This window comes from Mirounga angustirostris, unplaced genomic scaffold (assembly GCF_029215605.1).
Source record: "Mirounga angustirostris isolate CCGP_5_RB_7025 unplaced genomic scaffold, mMirAng1.0.hap1 SCAF_5, whole genome shotgun sequence".
In the NCBI taxonomy this organism is placed as follows: domain Eukaryota; kingdom Metazoa; phylum Chordata; class Mammalia; order Carnivora; family Phocidae; genus Mirounga; species Mirounga angustirostris.
Window position 1 is genome coordinate 134,578,195 of NW_026991713.1, and position 21,935 is coordinate 134,600,129.

The 21,935-nt window shown below is 51.2% G+C and overlaps 1 protein-coding gene across 5 annotated transcripts; it reads left to right on the forward strand.

Annotated features, from left to right (window-relative positions):
• The first annotated feature begins 1,198 nt into the window (after window positions 1-1,198).
• ASB13 (ankyrin repeat and SOCS box containing 13) lies at window positions 1,199-19,548 on the forward strand. Of its 5 annotated transcripts, none has more exons than XM_045874482.3 (6): window positions 1,199-1,719; window positions 7,327-7,514; window positions 8,656-8,806; window positions 11,075-11,209; window positions 16,050-16,241; window positions 17,446-19,548. In XM_045874482.3, the coding sequence occupies exons 1-6, from the start codon at window positions 1,677-1,679 to the stop codon at window positions 17,571-17,573; spliced, it is 837 nt and encodes a 278-aa protein (XP_045730438.1). In that variant the 5' UTR covers window positions 1,199-1,676; the 3' UTR covers window positions 17,574-19,548. The 5 variants fall into 5 exon arrangements, with proteins under 5 accessions (XP_045730438.1, XP_064448184.1, XP_045730439.1 ...); XM_064592114.1 differs by lacking the exon at window positions 17,446-19,548 and adding an exon at window positions 17,279-17,439; XM_045874483.3 differs by lacking the exons at window positions 16,050-16,241; window positions 17,446-19,548 and adding an exon at window positions 15,595-16,043.
• Window positions 19,549-21,935: the final 2,387 nt, after the last annotated feature.

Below are 21,935 nucleotides of genomic sequence, written 5' to 3' on the forward strand. Positions count from 1 at the left end.
TAGTAAGTCTGAGGTCTTATGTGGGTGTGGTTCATGGCGCCCCTGTAACATCAAAGATTGTTGATCACAGATCACCACAACAAATACTGGAAAAAATGTGAAATACTGCAAAAATTACCAAACAGTGACAGCAAGACACAAAGTGAGTAAATGCTGTTGGAAAAATGGCACCGATAGGCTCGCTTGACACACAAAACTTCAATTTGTTAAAAAAAAAAAAATCTGCAAAGTGCAATAAAGCAAAATGCAATAAAAAGAAATTAGTGTAAAAATAAATTACTAGTTAATGATATTTTCAGAACAACTTTATTTCAAGTTGGAGGAAAATTAACGTACATCCTATAGATGACAAATTCCAGACTTAAAAGACTTAACAGCAGAACACAACAAAAATATACGTGTTCTGGCTCTTGGTGGGGAAATACATTCTGACTACTGGAGAAAGAGAGGGACCACTCTCAGAGTATATATTTCTGAATATATAAAAACTTAAAACTTTTCTGCAATATTGAAATCAAGCAACAGAATGGAGAAAAATTTACAAAATAAGCTAATTAGGAAATACCTGCTTTCTAAGATATTTAAGAAATACCTGTCTATATGTAGACATAAATACAATATAAATATATGTGGTTTATAAATATATATGGTGTATACAAATATACAGTCTATACTAAAATCTAGATGATGCTTTGTCAAGGAAGAAAAATAAAAAATACGAACCTATGATACAAGGCATTATTATAGGAAAAAACACAACATTCCACAGCAACTAGATTTTAAAAGTGTGCATTTAATACAGAATGCAAGAAACTCGCAAGAAAAATGCAAGAGCCTAATTTTGGTGGACAAGTGGCAATGAGGGTGCAAACACACACTGCTAACAGGCTTGAAGTGTCATTTGCAGGTCTGGGGCTGGGACGTCCCAGGAGCTTTGGTCAGACAAGGTTCAAACTCCCGTTCGATGCAGTGCCTGCGGTCTGGACCGGAGGAAAAGGCTCGAGGCGTCCAGGGGACAGATCAACCCTTCTGCGCTCCACGGGTCCTCATGTATTTCCGCACCGGGTACGTCCTGATATTTGTACTTTCCAGCCCAAACTAACGTCTATGCGTAAGCTCCGTATAGGTCAGGTGGGAGAGTAATCTCGTGACGAGGCCACAAGGAACTTCGACAAAGTTAAACCTTCCGAACCGTGCTACCTGCTTTGCAAAAGCAAAGCAAAGCACACCCCACTTAGTCGGCTGTCCACCCGGACTTATCCGGAAACCCGTGCATCAGTCCTGCCGCGGGCCTGGGAAAGGCGCGTCTGCTTTGTCCTCACCAACCGAAAAGACTCGGGTGAAAAAAGCGGGGAGCGTGCCAGAGCCGGCAGGAAGCCCGTCTCCGTGCAGAGAGCCGAGCAGCTCCGCGGCGCCGCCCAGCCAGCAGCGCGAAGCACGGCCGGGAGCCCCAGCTGGGCGCGCTCCGCGCAGGGCCCCGCGCAGGACTCCGCGCACCGACGCGGAGTCCCGGGCGCCCGGCGGCGGCGGCGGCGGAACTACAACTCCCGCGGCCCCTCGGGCGACCGCGCTGCGTCCCCATCGGCCGGCCTAGCCCGCGGAGCTCCGCCCAGGTCGCGGGCGCCCGAGTCGCCGGGGTGTGCGGGCGCGCGGCAGCGAGCGAGCGGGCGGGCGGCATGGAGCCCCGCGGGGCGGACGGCTGCTTCCTGGGCGACGTGGGTAGGTTAGGTGCGGGCGCGGGGAGCGCGGGCGCGGGGCGGGCCCGGAAGCAGGGACAGCCGGGCTGCTCCCCGGCGGGACAGGTGCGTCTGCGGACACGCGCTCGGCGGTCGTGACGCGCGCTGCCCGGAGGGCGCCGGCGGGGGCGTTTTGGTGGCCCGGGGTTGGAGCGCCGCCGTTCCCTCACGGGAGCAGCCTCGGTGACCCCCAGGCATCTCAGGCGCGCTCTGCGTCCGGCTCCTAGTCCCCGGCCGGCGCGTTGCCAAGCCAGTCACGGTGTTGACGCGTCGGTCGTGAGACTTCAAAACTGCAGACCCACCCGCGCGCCGCGCACCTTGGGGAAGGCGCGGGGAGGGGGGTGCGCATAGTCATGGCCAAGTTCAGAGCACCCAGGAGGTGCCGGGTGTGGGAGCTGGACCATCTTCCAGGGGCCCTGTGAGAGGGTTGTGGCGCACTGTCATTAGCATCCTACGGGTACACCCAGTTTGTGATAGAAGGCATCTGCTCCAGGAGAAGGCGATGTTCTTGCGACAGGTCACCCTGTGTTTAAAAAAAAAAAAAAAGCCATCTCGGTTCTTCACTGAATCTTGCTTACCATTCGGTTGCTACGGAAGAATAAAATGAATCGAGGGCAAAGGCACATTCTCTGGGGAAGCAAACATCTCTGCCTATGAAGTAATACTACAGCAGGTGAAATGTCCCCAGAACGCACTTTGAAAACCTGGAAGAAAAAAAAAAAAATCTAAAGTCCTTTTACACTGGTAAAAACAGCAGTACCAATAAAAGTGGGAAGTCTTAAGGGTCAGTTTAGTGTAAGGAATTATAGTCCTGGCAAAACAGCCACCTTCAACCAGATAGATCAAAGGCCTCTAAGAAGCATCTGGTTTTACTTGGCATTCCACCCCAGGCAGGCACAGACTCTGACTCCACCAGTGTGTTCTGTGTTTGGTCCAGTTAAATAAGCAATGAACAGCTAAGCAGGGCACCCTAGACACAGTTGCATATTTTTGTTCATGTAGAATGCTTTATAACAGCATTTACTTCTGAGCGTTTTTGTTTTGTTTTGTTTTTGCATAGTTTAAGGAATCTTGAAGAGAAAAGCACACTCCACCAATGGATGTACGGCTTCTGAGGTTCATGCATAGTTTTGACTGTCATTGTTTGATTTCCCCCAAAAAGATACGCCCTGATACTTTGATTCTCAACGCTAATGGATCAGCTGAATGTATTGAATCTGGAAGCCTGCTATCCCAGCAGAAGCAGAGGCCCATTGTAGGAACTATAGCCCATTTTAACATTCTGATCTGAAATTCTAGATGCATGGGATGCTTAAAAGCATTACATTTTCCATTTTTTAATAGAACACCTCACAGAGGTAAAGATGGTGCTTATGGAGGCCATATTGTAAGGTTCTGCAGAGAATTTAGGGCAAGTCATCTCCTAAGTGAATCCAGTATTCATAACTTAGCAAATGTAATACAGGTTGTTATGGACCCAAGGTAAGTGTCCCTTTGCAAAGTTGAAAAAAATGACCCCATATTCAGGATCTGTACTCAAGAGCTGTACTCGAGAGGCTGGGTAGAAGACAACAGAAGGGTACTTAAGGATTTCGGGGCTCTAAGTCAGATGAGCTAATTTTTTTTCAGTCATCCTTGGCCAAGAACTCCAAACACAGCTCACTACTGTGTGGGGTAATCAGAAGGTCAGATGGAGAGAGAAAGAGTTTCTGGGACCACCATAAGAGCATGGAGCTGCTAGGTTACGGGCCAGCACTAGCCACACGCCCTGGGGGCAGCTGCAGGATGGTCCTTACGTCTGATAATTTAGAGGTGCAACTGAGTTCACACAACTAGAAAGAAGCAAGGCTGAGGTTTAAACCCAGGTGGATTTTTTTCTGGGTTGCTTGTTTTATGCTAAAAGGCTCACACACTTCCCATCAAATACATTTATCCCTAGTCAATTTGTAGGGTTACCTGAGTGCTTTTTCCCCTGAGCAGTAAGTCTCAAGAGTAGTCTTAAAATATTCAGTAAACTGTGTTGAAAACATATGCTCTCTCCCCTAGGCTTTGTTATTCCATTTATAGAGCACAGGAAGAGTAGATTTAGCAGAATTCTTAAGGGCCTTAGGATTTTTGAAATGTTCAGTGACCATTGGCTTCAACTTAAAGTCTCCAGCTTCATTAACCCCTCACGTCTGCCCCCTGAAGCCAGGCTTTGACTTCTCCTCTCTAGCTATGAAAGTCCTAGATGGTATTTTCATACCATAGTAGGCCATTTCATCTGCATTGATAATGTTTGGTGTAGCCACCTTCGTAAATTTTCTTAGCTAGATCTTCTGGACCACATGCTTCTTCACCTGGCACTTTTATGTTTTGGAGACAGCTTCTTTCCTTAAACTTCACACACCAACCTCTGCTAGCTTCCCGTTTTTCTTCTTACAGCTTCCTCACCTCTCACCTTTCATGGACCTGAAGAGAGTTAGGGCCTTGCCCTAGATTGGGTTTTGGCTTAAGACAATGCTGTGGCTGGTTTGATCTTCTGTCCAGACCACCTAAACTTTCTCCATATCAGCAGTAAGACTGTTTCATTTTCTTATCATTTATGTGTTCACCGGAGTAGCACTTTTCATTTTCTTCCAGAACTTTTTCTTTGCGTTCACAACTTGGCTGTTTGGTGCAAGAGACCTAGCTTTCAGCCTGTCTTAGCCTTCCACATGCCTCCCTTACTGAGCTTAATAATTTCTGGTTGTTTAAAAAAAATTTTTTTTTAAAGATTTATTTTAGAGAGAGAGCCAGCGCAAGTGTGCGAGTTGGGGGGAAGGGCAGAAGGAGAGATAATCTCAAACAGATTCCCTGCTGAGCTCCATCTCATGACCCTGAGATCATGACCTGAGCTGAAATCAAGAGTCGGGCACTTAACCAACTGAGCCACCCAGGCGCCCCTCATTTCTAGCTTTTGATTTAAAGCGAGAGATGTGGGACTCTTCCTTTCACTTGAACACATAGAGACCATCATGGGGTTATTGATTGGTCTTCATTTCAGTGCATGGTCTTAGGGAATAGGGAGGCCTGACAAGAGGGCGACTGGGGAACAGCTGGTTGGTAAAGTCAGAACACCCACATTTGTCGATTAAGTTCATTGTCTTCTATGGGCATGGTTTGGGGGCATCCCCAAACAGGTAAATAACATCAAAGGTTATTGATCACCGATCACTATAACAAAGGTAATCAAGTTTGAAATATTGCAAGAATCACCAAATGTGAGGCAAACACCGTTGGAAAAATTGCAACACAGGATTGCCACAAGCCTTCAATTTGTAAAAAACGAATTATCTGCAAAGTGCACGAAATCGAAGGCTCCCTGGCCTTCCTGAGCTGCCTCTCCCTTCCTTCTGCGAGACTGAGGGCCTTACCCTGTTTTCCTCTTTGTAGGGTTGCAAACCGTAGGGTTTTGCTTCTTCCAGACCGACTTTACAGTGATAGCCACTTCTCACTAACCCCCAAGACAGGCACGCCAGTGACTGGTAATTACCACTGGGGAAACAAACATCCTGGGGTCCCCTTCTTGAGGTGGTAAAGAGAAAGTCCCACAGGCTTGGTTTTTATATTTTGTGAGAATCAAATCTTCCTGAGTTTCAGCTCTCCCTTTGCTCCCCCCGCCCCCACCCCACATATGATCAAGTCCCCATTTCATGGGGTCACAGGCTCTTTGCCTAGTGGGCAAGACAGGGAGGCACGGGGGGGGGGTGGAATATTACTAATAGACAGCATTTTCTGAGTCACTTTGTGCCAGGCCACACACTACGTGCTTTTGCTTTACTTTAATTCATTTACCTTTCATGAACCACCAATGAATAAACTGTTATCATCAGCCCAATTTCTAGGTGAAGAAATGCTTGGGTGGGGCGGGGGGGCGGTGAGGTCCTGCAGAAGCTGATAAATGGCAGAGCCCAGTGTCAGGTGTAGCAGAGACCCCGGCCCCCGTCCTTCCCTGCCTCATGGCGGAGGTGCGGGCCCTAGCATGGTAGAGCTGGGGCCATCTGGGTAGATTGTCATCGACACACAACTGATGAAGTTGTCCCTCTGCGGAGGAGAGCATCCCACCCCACTTAGGGTCTGTAGAAGTGCTCTGGGAAGATTTGGGAACTGACGAGGTGATTAGAAGGCTTTCTAGGGAAATGTAATAATAAGATGTGCAATGTAATAAAAGGGAACTGCTATCATAAAGAGGTATGTGACGTGATCTTGCAGTTTGCAGTAGGGGGCGTGACAGTAAGGATAGGTCGGTGTTAACCCAACATTGTCATTTAAGACTTTTTTTTTTTTTAAAGCCTAGTGTCTGGAAGATGCCCCTGTATCCTAGGTAATGGACACTGAGGAAACATAGCCATAGTGTGTGCATTCAGGTAGTTCACGGTCTCGGCTAGTTAGCGTGCTTTTGTCTGCACTTGGCCCAGACAGGAACCCTCATTCCCACATAGTAGGGAGACCAACGGGCAGCGGGGCACCAGGCCCCCCGTGACGCCGGATGCACCAGGTTCAGGGCTCTGGCGCCCAGGCCCAGCATGCTCCAGCAGGCAGCCGCATGGCTACAGCACCACCGCGTTCCGGTCTAGGCCGTACGCAGACGAAGAAGGGAGAGGGTCTTCTGGAAGTCCTTGGGAAAGAGAGGAGTTTTGAAGCTGTGAAACCAGTCACAGGCTCTCCCTCCCTTCTTGGGAACTGCAGTTGGGTCAGATGCGCAACAGGAACGATGATTGCTGTGATTAACTGAGATCACTCACCTGGGGTGGAAAGGATGCTTCTGGGAACCAACCTCTGTGGCCATTCGTCTGTTTCTACAGGGCAGCAGGTAGCCGGCACACAGGTGGCTTCGCCTCCCCTTAGCTTACAGAGGGTCACCTTCTCACTGTGGCCTCAGTGGGCTTGTCCCTGTTCGTGCACATCCCAGGTGTGCGTCCTAATGGTTTTTTTTTTTTTTAAAGATTTTATATGTTTATTCGAGAGAGAGAGCACATGCATGCACACATGAGTGGTGGGGAGGGGCAGAGGGAGAGGGAGAAGCAGGCTCCCTGCTGAGCAGGGAGCCCAGTGCGGGGTTTGATCCCAGGACCCCAAGATCATGACCTGAGCCAAAGGCAGACGCTTCACCAAGTGAGCCACGCAGGGGCTCTTTGTGTCCTAATCTCTTCTAAAGACCCCAGTTAGATGGGATGAGGGCCCACTCCTAATGGCCTCACCTTAATTCCTTCAGAAAAGGTGCAGTCTCCAAATACAGTCACATTCTGAGGTACCAGGGGTTAGGGCTTCAACTATGAATTTGGGGGGCACAGTTCAGTCCATAACAAATTTTAGGCCAACAGATCAGATGATGTACATAAAGTGGACAAAGTCCTCTATAGACACAAACTACCAACTGACTCAAAAGATAGAAACTTGAGAGTCAGACGCTCAACCACCTGAGCCACCCAGGCTCCCATCACCCGGGATTCTGAGGAGCGTCTGGACCAACCCCACGATCATACGTGGCGTCCTGGGATCGTACGGGGTTCTCTGGACCTGGAGGGCGGCGGCACGGCCCCAGCGCTCGGTCTGCTCTCCTCCGCAGGTTTCTGGGTGGAGCGCACCCCCGTACACGAGGCGGCCCAGCGCGGCGAGACCCTGCAGCTGCAGCAGCTGATCGAGAGCGGCGCATGCGTCAACCAGGTCACGGTGGACTCCATCACGCCCCTGCACGCAGCCAGCCTGCAGGGCCAGGCGCGGTGTGTGCAGCTGCTGCTGGCTGCGGGGGCCCAGGTGAGCGGCCCCGCGGGACAGACCCCCGCCCGAGCCGGGGGAGCCACGGCACCTGCTCCGGAGAACGCGGGGAGGGAGGGGAAAGAGACACGAGACCTGGGATTAGCGTTGTCATGTGCAAGCGCGTGGGAAGTAGAGAAAGCCCTGGAGGGGAAGGGGAAGCCGGAGTGGGCTGCCATGGAAGCCAGCGGAGGAGCGGCCTGTCGGTCAGCTGTGCGCGGAGGGCCTGTGGGTCATGGCTCGGCTATCAGGAGGGCATTGGTAGCCAGAGAGAAGGCAGTTGTAGAGGGGGAGAGGCAGGGGGAGTGCCCCGCATGGGGGATGCGCCAGAGCAGGCCTGCCCATCACACGGGCGAAGAGCTGCTGCTGGGGTCCCGGAGATGTCGGAGTGGGATGCTGGTAAGCCAGCTCTCCATGGGAGGTGGAGGTCGGGGGGTGGGGGGCCCAGAACACAAGCTTCTGGTTTGTTTTCCCCGGTGTAAACACGCCGGCCGGGGCGGACTGGGAGCCCGCAGCGGTTTCTGGCTAGGAACTGGCCTGACACCCACAGCCCGAAGGTTTCGCTGGAACGCGGGCTCCAGTGTCCATTGTGAGCCACACCGTTCACACTGCCCCGCTGGCTCTCCAAAGCCTCGCCTACGAAGGCAGCCCCCGAGGAGCCAGAACAGGGTTTGGCGTGTCCCCGAATAGCAGCTGAATTCTAGGCAGAATCTGCCAGCTTGCAGAGTCGCCTTTTTCCTTCCCGGATCATGTTCCAGCTAGAGGGGGCACATGAAGCCGCTTCCAGCACTCCTGAAGTTCAAGCTCACTCTCCTACCCTGTCTCCCTCAGCTCGCAGTCTGGGTGTGTGTGGGGGGGGTGGGGGGTGGGGGCAAGAATGAAGCAGAGAAGCAGAGTTGAGCCTGTCCCGAGAGAAGAGCCCTGAAGAGGGCGCCTCCTGCACTTGGCAGGCTAACAGGCACTCCCAACACCCCCCGCCCCATCCTTTGTCCTTGAACGCCCTTGCCTGGCGCAGCACCTTAGCACACACTCGGAAACTGGTGCTTCTAAGAAGGGCCTTTGCAAAGATGAATGTGCATCGGGGGAGAGAGCGGCTCACGTGGGTTTCCCCTCCGCCCTGACACGCGTTTCTTCCCACGAGGTGGATGCCCGCAACATCGACGGCAGCACGCCCCTGTGTGATGCCTGTGCCTCAGGCAGCATCGAGTGCGTGAAGCTCCTCCTGTCCTATGGGGCCAAGGTCAACCCGCCCCTGTACACAGCATCCCCGCTGCACGAGGCCTGCATGAGCGGTGAGTCCGCGCAAGCAAGCGGTGTAGATGGGAAGCCATCGGCTGGCTAAGGAGCGCCCCCAGTCTGCTTCTGGCTCGTGGTCGCCCGGCCATGAGAGCCTCAGCTTTTCCTCCTGAAGGTGGTTTTCACCCAGGAGTAGGGGGCCGTGGTTTCTAGGACAGGATTCTATTCTCAGCGGTGTCCTCCAGTGCCTTTCAGATGTTAACACTGAAGTCACTGCACCCTGCCGTGGCTCTCAGTCTTCCCGGCATTCTGCCCTGTGGCTCCCTGTTCTAGTTGGGAGAGGAGACCCAACATATGCCCGGAGGACAGGTGCTCGGGGGGGGGGGGGGGGGATAGGGGGGAAGAGCTCATCCTGGAGTCTCGGAACAGGTGAGATTTCAGTTGCCCTGCAAGAATGGGTAGGTCTCAGATGGTGGGAGTGTAAGAGGAAGGCCACTCCATGCACAGAGAAAGTGACTTACTGGACCCAAAGTTCCCAGTGGAGGGGCAACAGAGAAGACTGGAAATTTAGGGCAAGACCGGCAGGTGGGAAATCATTAAATGACAGACTAAGGAGCTTGGATTCTACTCTTTTAAGCAAAGGTTGCAAGCTTCTGGCTGATGTTTTGATTGGCTGGCACCATGCTGGTCTTCGCTGCCTGGTGTGGGCGTGGGTGCATGCTCTCCCGTGGCTCCTCTCAGTCGCTGTTCTCTACTGCCTCTCACCCCCCTTCCCAGGGAGGTCATCTTTTGTCACCCGGATCTGGTGCTGAGACCACACCACTTCCAACCAGGTCAGATGAACACTACAGTTCCAAGGACACTTTATGAAACCCAAGACACTATGTATGATCGTGTAGTTGGTCCAGATACTCCTCAAAAATCCTTGGGGGATCCCCGCGGCCAAGTGTTTGGCATGGACTGTAAAGGGTTGGTGGCCTGGGCCTTGCTCAGGAGCTCTCCGAGCCCTCTCCCACCGCTGCCCTGCACAAACCCGCTCTCCAGTCCTGCCTATAGCTGCCCAGTGTCCATGCCATTTCACACCTGCGTCTCTCTGCATATATTCTTCCCGGCCTGCAGAATGGGGGACTGGACAGGAGCAATCTCCTGTTTAGATATTACATACTCCACCCTGTTACATGCTTTCCTCTGGTGCTCTCTCTGGGCTGGTAAGTGTCTGGAATTTTCTCTGGTCATTTGTCCTTCCACATGGAGGGCAGTAGGGACACCTTTATAAATTTTTGTCCTGATCTTAGGCAAATACAAGCTTTTCTTGTATCTGCTTAATTACCTTAAACTCAAAATAATCCTTATGCTAAGGTAGACTATTTTGGGGTGGCGTAGTCTGCGGCTCTGCAGTAGAGGAGTGGAGGGGGTGGTATCCTGATGTGGAGAGATCACTGGGGCCATGGCAGTGATCTAAGCACAAAGCCCTTCGAGCCCAAGCGGGATGGATTCATTTAGAAGGCTTTGGGGAAGGATCAGCAGGATTTAGTATGAGGGAGAGCAGAGCACAGGGTCAAAGCCAACTCAGGAGTGATGCCGATGATGGAGACAGATTGGCCAGGCACAGGGGCCCCCTGGGAGTGGAGGGAGGGGACTCTGCCATGGCCAAGACATCCCCAAGAGCATGGCCAGCAGAGGGCTGGAGGTAAGAGGCTGGATTTCAGGGCTGGAGGTGGAAACTTGGTAGCTACCAATGATGAAGCATGATTAAGTGAGGAGAGAGGATGCAGCCTGGGACAGAACGAACCTGCACTCAAGCCGAGTTGGAGATGGCCATGAAGAGGCAGGAAAAGCACCTGCTAGGGAGAAGAGCAGGGGACCTCCGAGGTAAGGAGGCTTAGGGAAGTTCATCCAGGAGCCTTGGACTCGGGCTGCCAGCATCTTTAGGAGGCCACCTGCAGGCTCGGCGTTCCCGACACAGCTTGGGAGACAGCCCGGAGGTGGGGGGCACCGTCCTTCCCGCTGAGGAGCAGAGTCCGGCCGTTCGGGGTGGTAGTGCAAGACCTTTTGCTCTCCCCCAAGAGGGTCGGCTGTGTCCTCTCTCCCCGTCCCGCTGCCAGGCAGGCTTGGAGAACCCTGCAGGCTCAGAAGGGACAACTTCTTTAGCTCCCTAGGACCACACGTGGTCGTAAACCAAGGTTGGTTGGGCCGCAGCTCCGGTTCGCCTCACCTCCCCCTGCAACCCGGCATGGGGCTCACCTTCCACCTGCCGCTCCCTCAGGCTTATTACAAATGCACACATTCATTCACGGTTCTCATCCTTTTCCACGTGTTTGAAGGAAGTTCTGAATGTGTGAGGCTGCTTATTGACGTTGGGGCCAACCTGGAAGCGCATGACTGCCATTTTGGGACCCCTCTTCATGTTGCCTGTGCCCGGGAGCATCTGGACTGTGTCAAAGTGCTGCTTAATGCAGGTACGTCAGCCTTTCTCCCTGCGCTGCTCAGGGTTGGTGTTGGCGTTTACACATGCGTGCCTCAGTGCAGGTGTTTTGTTTACCTGCACCATGCGCTGGCCGTGAGCTGGGCAGTGGAATCGGACAGACCAGCTTTGAAGCTGGCTCTCCCACCCACCAGCTGGAACCTTGGGCCTCAGTTTCTATATCTATAAAACTGGAGAAAATAAGCCCCACTTTGCAGGGTTGTTGGAAGGACTTGTGATCACATTTCCGCAGGACCTGATGCTCGATGAATGCTGGGTCATTATTTTTAGTAGCCATAGAGACCATCCACAGTACCTGCCTGATGAGTTTGCAGCTAAGTCAGAAAGAGGTGGGAGGATCCATGGGAAAGGAGCTGGTAGCACGTTTGGAATCCAGGTCCTTGTCGGATGTTCTAAAAAGGCTCAGGATAGGGAGGGTCCCAAGGCAAAAAACAAAAAATGAAATAAGACATAGCCCAGTCACGTGAAGGTTGGATTCAGGACCTATCTACCACTGCAGTTTTAAAATGTAGCCAAAGTGGGTGTTGGCAAGGAGTTTTCATTATGAACCCAATGTAAATATTTTGTTGGAAAATTTTAGCTCAGCCATTCTGGGTGCAACTTAGGATAAAAACAAAACTGGTCAGGAATAGAAAGATGACGAGCTCTGTCCGGACGACGGTCATTTGAGCTTCAGTTATATGTGCTTTTCTATTCGGGAGTCTTGTTTGCTTTCATGAGCCACTTCTACATGTTTTTAGTGAAAAGGATTTATTTTGTGTCAGGCTAGCCATTGGGGTGGTTTTCTTTTTTACACAAGGATAAAACATCTAGATGAGAAGTAGTCCTAGGCCTTCCAGCCAATCACTCAGCTTTTCCATCAACCGAGGGTTATTAGTTGCTGTGACTGCTGAGCTTATGAAATGGTAGTATCACAATCAACAACTGTCCCCAGAGCACCTGCTGCCCTTTTTTCTTTAGTTCCTTTAGTGGTGGCTGGAGGGGAAAGGCTCGAATCAGGGGCTTGAACCCCGACATCCCTTCCATATTGACTAAGACTTTATGGAACCGATTACTCTTGTAAGTAATGGGAACCAAGTACAGGGGGCTGAGGGGATGTCTTGGTCCAGGTGACTGAAAAGATCAGGAGGAGGCAGGTGTCAGGGTCACTTTGTTCTGAGGGTTGGCGGCAGCATGAAGCCGGCACCGTCTCTGAATCTTTCAGGTCCATTGTCCACCCCACTCGCTTGATCCTATGCCTGGCGTCCCTAACAGGCTGAAAATGGCTGCATCAGGGTCACGCTCAAATCCAAATACTTTCCTTCCCAAGGTTTTGGGTAGTTTTCTCATAAGAGTGAGAAACCACTACTCCAGCTGTCTCCCACACACTTCCCTTAAGTCCCAGGGGCCCAAATTGGGTCCTGGGTCCGAACCTAATCCAGCCCCTTTGTCCAGGCTCGGCCACATCCTCATTGGCTCAGGCCCAGGTTATTTGAACCAATTCCTGGGGGTGGGGAGAGAGGGATTAACCAATCAGAGCCCATCCCTGGGGTTGGAGGCCAGGCCATCCCACCCCAGCCCCCCCCCACCTCCCCATTGCAAGGTGTGGGCTCAGTTGGGTGGGTCCGAGTGGGAAGGCATACACCTGGGGGATGGAATGAGGGCTAGACTAGAGCCCCCCCAGGGAAGGCTCCCCCATGGAGGAGGGGGACCGCTGCCGCCAGGCTGGCACCTCCGGACTTGCCTGCTACTGTAGACGTGGACGGTCGCCTCCTAGAGCATCTTCTTCCTAGATTGCAGGGATTCTTCTCAAAGAAAATGTTTTCAGCTGTGGGAAGCCTCCCACATACAAAAAAGTAGAAGAGGGCAGCATATGGGCTCTTCTGAAAGTAGTGGTTCTGGTCACAGAGCCCTTGGAAAATCCACTGGAAGCCTCAGACAGGTCTCTGGAAAACAGGTGCTCGCGGACCCCCCCCCCCCCACCCAGCTGCAGGGTGGTGTGGCAGAGGAGGGGGCTGGGGCTAGTGCCGGTCCAGTTGTCCAGTTGTCCCACGAAGTCATAGTGACTGTAACCGCCGCAGGAAGTGCTAAGAGGCGCCAGGGAGGGTGCTGGCTACTGAGCTGCTGGGGCCTCAGTGTCCCCGTCCTGCCAGCTTCTTGGCGCGCGTGGCCAGCCCTTCTCTGTGCATGCTTAAGGCTTTACTCTGAGTCCACTTTGATCCTGTTGTGCTTTGAAATCAGACTTTGACCCCTTTTTCTCTGAAGCATGAGGTTGAGAAGTTTTAATGCCTGGATGCCTTTAGTTATTTTGCTGGCTTCCTCTCTCCCTGAGCCCCCCTCTTTCTCCCTCCCTCCCTCCCTCCCTCTCCCTCTCTCCCCTTCTCTCCCTCCCCTCCCCCCCAGTTCAAGGCACATTATCATCATCAGTCCCCACAAAGCCACCTTCTCCCCCCTTCCTTCTTTCCTCTATTATTGCCCCCCCAGCCCCCTGTTTTAATGTGTGTGTGTGCTTCCTCTGTGTTTTGTAAGAGACACCGGGCGGGTTGAGGCACGTATTTGTAATTGACAGTCGGTGCCATGTTAAAGACTTTGCCCTCTTTGCTGTTTTTTTCCGGCCTGCCCTGTGTTTTCAAGTCCCCCCCCCACCCCCCATGTACTCTGTGTGCTCAGGTCTGCAGTTGCCCCAGCAGCAGCGTGTACCAGCGTCCCCTCCTGATCTCCAGTCTGTGTCACACCCAGGCCAAAGGAGCCAAGAGCACCGGTTAAGAACGGCCTGTCTTGTACCTTGGGATGCCACCTTGTGGAAAGAGTCACCCTGCTGCGGCCTTGTATCCTGGGAGCCCTAGTGAACCGGATGGAAGGGCGGTGTGGTTTGAGAGCTAGCCTACCCCTAGTTTTCTCCTTGACCGCGTGCGCCCCCTTCTCTCTTGCTAAATAGAGACAGTCTCTTTCCTTCCCACTTGGCAAGATTATTGCCACAATTAATGACCTGCGAGACAGGTCCTGCACTTTAGATTCTGTACACTTTACAGTTTATTTTTCGTTACCAGTTTGCGTCTCGCGTTCGCACCCCTATTTGCTTTATGACTGCAACTATGAAATCCTTTATTCTTCTAGGCGGCTATTGGAAGAGCACCCCCGATATGGGGGTTACATGGGGGGCGGTTCTTTTCTTTAACGTATTGCCTTTCAGTATTATTTTTGCAATGCATATCTGCTGAATTAAATACTTGGGTGATGTAGCCTTCTTCCTGAGGGATTTTTTTGCCCTCACCTGTCTTGGGAGTTTTGGCTGCACTTGTGTTATCTTGTTGGGGTGACTGCTGATAGGCACACAGTTTTTAGGTTCTACTAGGGGATCAAAACTGTTTTAAGTCACGGGTGCCTGGGTGGCCCAGTTGGTTAAGCATCTGACTTCAGCTCGGTCATGGGATGGAGCCCTCTGTTGGGCTCAGTGGGGAGCCTGCTTGTCCCGCTTCCCCTTCCCCAACTTGTGCATGCTCGCACATTCTCGCTCTGCCTCAAATAATAAAATCTTAAAAAAAAAAACAAAAACAAAACGCTTTTAAGTCAGAAACCAGAATTTCCAAATACTCTTGAGCAGTGGGACAGGAGACCTAATAGCCTTACACCCTTTATTTCCTTTAAATTTATCATTACATGGAGATATGTTGGTGATCTGATTTCTTTTAACCCCACTTTCCTGATATTTTATGACTGTGATTGGAATCTCTTTTGGGGGGGCTGGGCTATTTGCTTGACTTCTTTAAAATACTTTTCTCCCATCCCCTTTCTCTTATAACCTCCTTATCCATTAGGAGCAGACTTCAAAGAAGTTGGTTAAAAAAAAAATCCTAAGGGTCCCAGAGATCCCCTTGCATAGAATTGGTGATGGCTGTACCCTATGAAAGGTGTTTTACACAAATCCTATTTTTATCAAAATCTTTATTTTTTAATGCATCTAAAAATACTGTAATTAGCTACTTGTTCGCCTCTTTCTAAATATCCACTATTTTTTAAAAGATTGTATTTATTTATTTGAGAGAGAAAGAGAGAAAGAGAGCATGAGCAGGGGGAGTGGGAGAGGGAGAAGCAGACTCCCTGCTGAGCAGGGAGCCTGATGCAGGACTCAAACCCAGAACCCTGAGATCATGACCTGAGCCACAGTTGCTTAACCAACTGAGCCCCCCGGGCGCCCCTACTATAACATCTACTAGTATCCTGAAAACAGGTGGGTGGCAGAGCTGAATTCACAAGTACGACACCTCATCTCTTACCTGAACTGCGGAGGGTGTTTGGGGAACATGACCTTCATTCCCTATGCGTGTCTCTTTTGTGAAAGAATATTTACATTTAAGGACCCTTCCTTCATTCCTGCAGCACAGCTTTCTAGAGCCTCCGGCCTGCGCCTACTGTGTGTGCACTCGAGCGGGAACAGTGTGCATGCGAGCGGGAACAGCAGGAGAGCTTCTGTAGCTTTGCCTGAGGTCTCAGAGCCTCAGGACCCATGGGGACAGCCTGTACGGGGTCTCAGAACTGCCTCGTAACTCACAGGGAAGTTTTCTTTTTCTTCTTTGGGGTTCCGTTTCCAGTTACATTACTTTCCTACAGCTATTGGTCTGTAGCTCTCTTACCATCAGAAAAAAAGTAATTACTGCTTTCTTTGGGATCTTGAAAAAAGATTCTGAAAAGGCTGTAGCAGAATCTGTCTTGACTCTTTCCTGGCTGGGGCATTGCTTTTGTGCACTGTGCCGAATGAGAAAGTACCAGCCGACGTTTCTGTTGGCTCTGCGGCCTCTCCTTGGTGATACTTGTTCTCCACCCCGGACTGGCAGGGGCCAATGTGAATGCAGCAAAGCTTCACGAGACCGCCCTGCATCACGCAGCCAAGGTGAAGAACGTTGACCTCATCGAGATGCTCGTTGCGTTTGGAGGCAACATCTACGCACGGGACAACCGGGGAAAGAAGCCATCCGACTACGTGTGGAATAGCAGTGCACCTGCCAAGTGCCTGGAGTTCTACGAAAGTAGGCCACCCTGTCCTTGTCGTGTGAATGTGCTCGGTTGGTTGGTTTAGCATTGCGCAAGATAGCCTGCAAGAAGCTCTGTTCTGACAGTCTGCCCAATCATGTCCGAGCGGTCCAACCATCCCGAGTCCCTGTGAGCCACCCCACCCTGCAGGAGACAAGGGACAAATATGATCGGAGCACAAGACTTCTTTGCGTACAGATTTTTAAATGAATTTACCCAGCCTTGCAACCACAAGAGGCTTTCAGACACCTCTCGGTTGGGGAAAAAAACCCCGATTTTTTCAAATGTTTGCCGGCCCCACCCAACCAAAATCCATATGAACTTAGAGGCAGATACATCTGTACATGTCAAACATTTCCTGGAGGGTATTTCTTTTCCTGCATCCGAATAATGTGGGGGATGAAGTAATACGGGAAAATGAATTTCTCCAGGATTTCTTTTTTTTTTTCCTCCCAAAGAGTTTTTTATTTCATAAATCTTCATAAGTTGAGAATACCGTTTGGCTAATTTATATATTTATCAAGCAGATATTTGCAGCATACGTGGGTTTTTAAAGCATTGAATCCTTGTAAAAGGCCGACTGCTCTGCAGGTGTCTCAGTGGCCGGGGGCCCCCAGGGACCTTCCATCGTTGGCCCTGGTTTGCTCGCCCTCCCGAGCCATGGCTGCAGGCTTCACCTTTCATCCAAGGTCCTCACCCTCGGGACTAGGACATGGGCTTGCGTGCTGTGTCTGTCAGAGCTGTTCTGTGGTGTGTGTGCGTTCTCCCCGGGTCCCCTTGTGCCCCGCGACTCGTGGCAGTGAGAGCAGGGCCTGGGACTTGCCCGGCAACTGACCCTTGCCCTGTCCCTTACTTATCTGGAAGTTTGACAAACGAGCCCGCTAGCCACAGAGTAGTCATTTGCTGATGAATCTGTGTACCAAGTTATAACATTATGGAAAAGAAAAAAAAAAAAACAAAACTCCCCAGAACCCCACAGAATAAAAGCCCAGTGGATGCCCCCTAAATTCCATTTCCTGGTCTTCCTTCCCAGGTCCCTGGCTGTCTTTCCTGGTAGCCTTCCGGAGAAGGCATGCAGGCCGCGTCCCAGCTCCAGGGAAAGGGGATATTTCCGGTTCCACCCTGGTTATTTCCCAAGTTGGAGGATGTTACGCTCCTTCCTTCAGCTGACCGCATCTGATTCCTGTTCCCTTTTTTCAGAAACACCTCTGACCCTGTCGCAGCTCTGCAGGGTGAGCTTGAGGAGGGCCACTGGCGTCAGAGGACTGGAGAAAATCACCAAGTTGAACATCCCTCCCCGGCTCATCAATTACCTTTCCTACAACTGAGCCGCAGGCCTGGGAGGCAGGTGGGGGCCCCCCTGGCTGCCGGCCTCGCTGAGCCCAGCGGCTGGGCCACAAGGACCGCCCCCCTTGTCTGCAGCCACCTGACTGCTAGAGAAAGAACAGCGTTCCCTGAGTCCCTGCTGGCTGTCCTGTTTTGTCTTCTCTGCAGACTCCGGAGGATATTTCCGAGGCCCTGGGAGGGCCCTGCCTCATCTTCTGCAGGCACTTTGCTCTCCCTCCGCCCGGTCCCAGCCATCCAGCATTCTCCTGTCACTGACCTTCCTCAGGGGGACTCTCGGGAAGGACACAGGGGAAGGCCAGGCTGGGGCTGGGGGTGCAGGGCCCTGCTGCCCGGGAGGCCGGGGCACCTGGCGCCATCTCTGAGTCCTTCAGCACTAGGGTGGCCCTGGGTGTCCGAAGGGAGAAGCCTGTGCTGCAGAGATTGGGTCCTGACCATGTGGCCCCGGACAGCTGCTTTGATGACATCCTGCTACTTGGACAATTTTTTCTGGAGCTCTGGTGGGCACTTTCCAAGGCCCACCTGTACCCAGGTAGACCCATCACTCAGGGGACTTTGCACGGGTCTTGGTCGGGGAAGCCTCGGGCGACTTATTCCCCACACTAGCACAGTGTTTCTTAGGAACTTTGCAGGCCTCAGCTCTTAAACAGCTTGTGTTGGGGATAAAATCTTTTAGAGCATACATAGGCTGCCGCACTTAGGTTTTGTTAACGAGTCTGCAAAACCACAGATAACGTGAAGGTGTGTCCGTGCGTATTCCAGGAGGAGTTGTTTCCAACATGAAGGACCCTTAGGACACCCTTTAGGGATGATTGCTCATCTGTTTCTGCAGTTGCCAAACGGATTCTCTTCCTGCCCTAAAGTTTGCTCACTCTCGAGGCTCTGAAATTGGCAGGAGAGGGAGGTTGCCAGCGCCTGGCATTACCAACCACTGACTTGCGCATCGTGCAGATACTTACGGAACGTCTATGATGTTCTAGGAATTGTCCGAGTGCTTTGAGCTGTGTAGGAATCAGACTCATTACCCAAGGCAGAGAAAGAGAACACTTTCCGGTCTGTTCCCGTAGTAACAGAAACGAACTCTACACTCTCGGCCATGAGGTGAACTCTTCAGTACTATATTCAGACTGCACTTGTGTCAGATTCTCTCTCCTAATTTAAAAACACAAAAACCAGGCAGTTAAACTAGAGGACGTTTGCATAATTAGTTCAGGTGTATTTGGTTTCTGAGGACACGGGAGGGCACCACCGGTGAACGCTGCTGGGAGTCGTGCCCGAAGCCGCCGAATGTCCCCAGATGCTCCCAAGGGGGGGAAGTGTGTGGGGCGGAAGGAGCCTGGATGGGGGAGGCCAGCTGTGCTGCATGCCTGGGGTATCTCTTCTGCTTGAAGTTACTTGGCGGGGCCCCAGATCTGCGGAGAGTTTCACAGTAGCTGCCAATGGGCATTTTCTGTTTTGAAAATGACATGGAGGCCATTGTCATGATGGTGCGTCGTTAAGCTCTGAGAATGGGTCGCTCCTATCCAGGTACCATGTGAGACCCAAGTTCGAGGTAAATGGCTGCTTTTGCATGTACAGACAACAACAACAACAAAATCACGGGGTTCTGCCCATCCGTCTATGTAACAGAAACTGGCCTCTAGCCATGAACGTGGATACGCTTCCTCCCGTGGAGCACTGAGTGCAGAATCTGTCCCCACACTCACTGCTCAATAAAAATCGCTTCACAAGAGTCCACCCTGGGGCGCCTGGGTGGCTCAGTCGTTAAGCGTCTGCCTTCGGCTCGGGTCATGATCCCAGGGTCCTGGGATCGAGCCCCACATCGGGCTCCCTGCTCAGCGGGAAGCCTGCTTCTCCTTCTCCCACTCCCCCTGCTTGTGTTCCCTTTCTCACTGTGTCTCTCTCTGTCAAATAAATAAAATTAAAAAAAAAAAAAAAAAAGAGTCCACCCTGACGTGCACAAGCCCTTTTGTTGGGAGCAGACACGCTGATGGGCCGCTGTCATCTTCCAGTGATGGAGCCCTGCCCGTCTCCCAGATTCCCGTCTTCCTGCCTGTGTCCTAGTGCAGATGTCAGTGACTAAGCTTTTAGGGCCTCCTGTAGCTTTTCTCCCTTCGCCTTACAGAGATGTAATCGACATGGATCCCACCTGTACCCTGAGTAGGGGGGTGACTGTAGACGCATTGCTCCGCCCCTCTGAGCACGGATCTTCCCAGCTGCCCTAGAGGAAGGAAAGGTCAGACTCCGATCATTAAAAAGACAATGATGGTCAAGTCCTGAATCTTATGAATGAGAACATGAGGCCGCGATAGCCCTGTTTTTTGGTAAGGCTGAAGTTAGCTGATTAAAAGATGCCTTGAAAAGTATAAAGAGCTCCCCACACATAAAAGTTAGGTGGGTATGTGTATACTGTGGCTTTATTGATGTTTGTGGAGCTTATAGCTGTGTAAATGATTCTCTTCTGACTTTGGGACAGTCCCACTTATTTCAGGAGAAGCAGATCAGAAGACCTCTGCATTGGCATTTTAAAACTTGACGTGCATCAGACAGATCAGGTGACTTTTGCAGCACAGATAACAAATGACAAACAAAATAAAGATCTCCTAGAAATCATGAAGAAAAAGATTAGGGTGCCTGGGTGGCCCAGATGGTTAAGTGTCTGCCTTCCGCTCAGGTCATGATCTCTGGGTCCTGGGATCAAGTCCCGTATCGGCTCCCTGCTCAGCACGGAGTAGTCTGCTTCTCCCTCTGCCCCTCCCCCCACTTGTTCTCTCAATCTCTCAAATAATAAATAAAATCTTAGAAAAAAAAAGATTAATAACCCAACAGAAGAAAGAAAACAGGCAAAGACTCTGGACAAGAAATTTACGAAAGAGAAACCTCAAATGTCCCCTGATGGGAAAGGGTGGTTAGAAGTGATCAGGGAAGGGCGCCTGGGTGGCTCAGTCGGTTAAGCGACTGCCCTCGGCTCAGGTCATGATCCTGGAGTCCCTGGATCGAGTCCCGCATCGGGCTCCCTGCTCAGCAAGGAACCTGCTTCTCCCTCTGACCCTCCCCCCTCTCATGTGCTCTCTCTCTCTCGTTCTCTCTGTCTCAAATAATTAAAAAAAAAAAGTGATCGGGGAAACGCAAATTAGTGAATATTTAATTCAACAAAAAGATATCAGTATATAGTGTCATTTTGATGAAAATTGAAAGGTCTGATGGGCCTTATGGGCATATGGGGCTCAGGCTGCTAGTGGGGTACAGACTGATATGTGTATTTTGGAAGGCGGTAGATGATGTCTGGGACAACTAGAAGTACATACCACATGTACCCGGAATTTCTCCTTTTAAAAACTTAAAGAAACTCAGGCATATCACAAGGAGACAGCGTGAGGACGTTTAGAACAGTAGGGTTGGTAACAGCAAAAGGCTCTGTTAGTAGGGCTAAGTTGCAGAGTATATTCATAGAATGCCTATCCTCTATTACGGTTAAGGTGGATTCGAGTTCTATGCTTTCACACTAATAGATCTAAAACTTCTAACAGCAGATGGAAAAAAAAGTTGCCAGCCTATATTTATGTGCGATATGACTCCATTTGTATAGACTGAAATACAAAGCAGCCTAAGTATCTGAGGATGCCTGAGCGTGTAGGAAATGCATGAAATCACGGAACCACACGCTGTGCTGTGGTCACCTCCGGGTGAGGAAGGGGTGTGTGACTTGGGGAGAGACACAGGGAACTTCAACTCGGTGCTGTTTCGTTTCTTGAAACAAAGTTATGAAGCAAATACCGAATACTCCTATTTGCTCACGTTGGGTGGCAAATAGACACATGGGTCTATGCTCTCTGCCTTTCTTGTTTTCACAGTAACAATTTAAGGCACAGAGGAGGAACAAAAGGCAGAAATGTCTTTTAAAAAAAGAGGATGAGATCTGTGGGGCTGTTATAAAGTGATTCTGTTTAAGAATACCTTTCAGCCTCCCATCGGCTACGAGGTCCTGTTTCCGTTATGAGACCTTGTATTCGGCAACAGGACCTGACGCTTTTTTCCACCATCCTTATGTTTGGGCCGAGGAAACAGGTTGCAGCTACTTTCTTAGGTAAACTAGATTTCGAAAGCCCTGAGTGTGCCGTGTGGCCTCCAGGACCCGCCTGCCTCTCTTCCGAAGGGCAGTGTTGGCTAAACCGCCCCCACTGGTTAGCCTCGCCTGCTCTGGGATGGCTTACTCCCTAGGTGGTTGTGAACCTTCTAGAAGTGGCTCTGGGCAAAGTTCCCAGCTTCAAATCCTACCCTTTGGAGACATGGGAGCCTGAGGAACTGGTTCGGTAGGAAGACCCATCGTCCGGCTCCGGGATGCT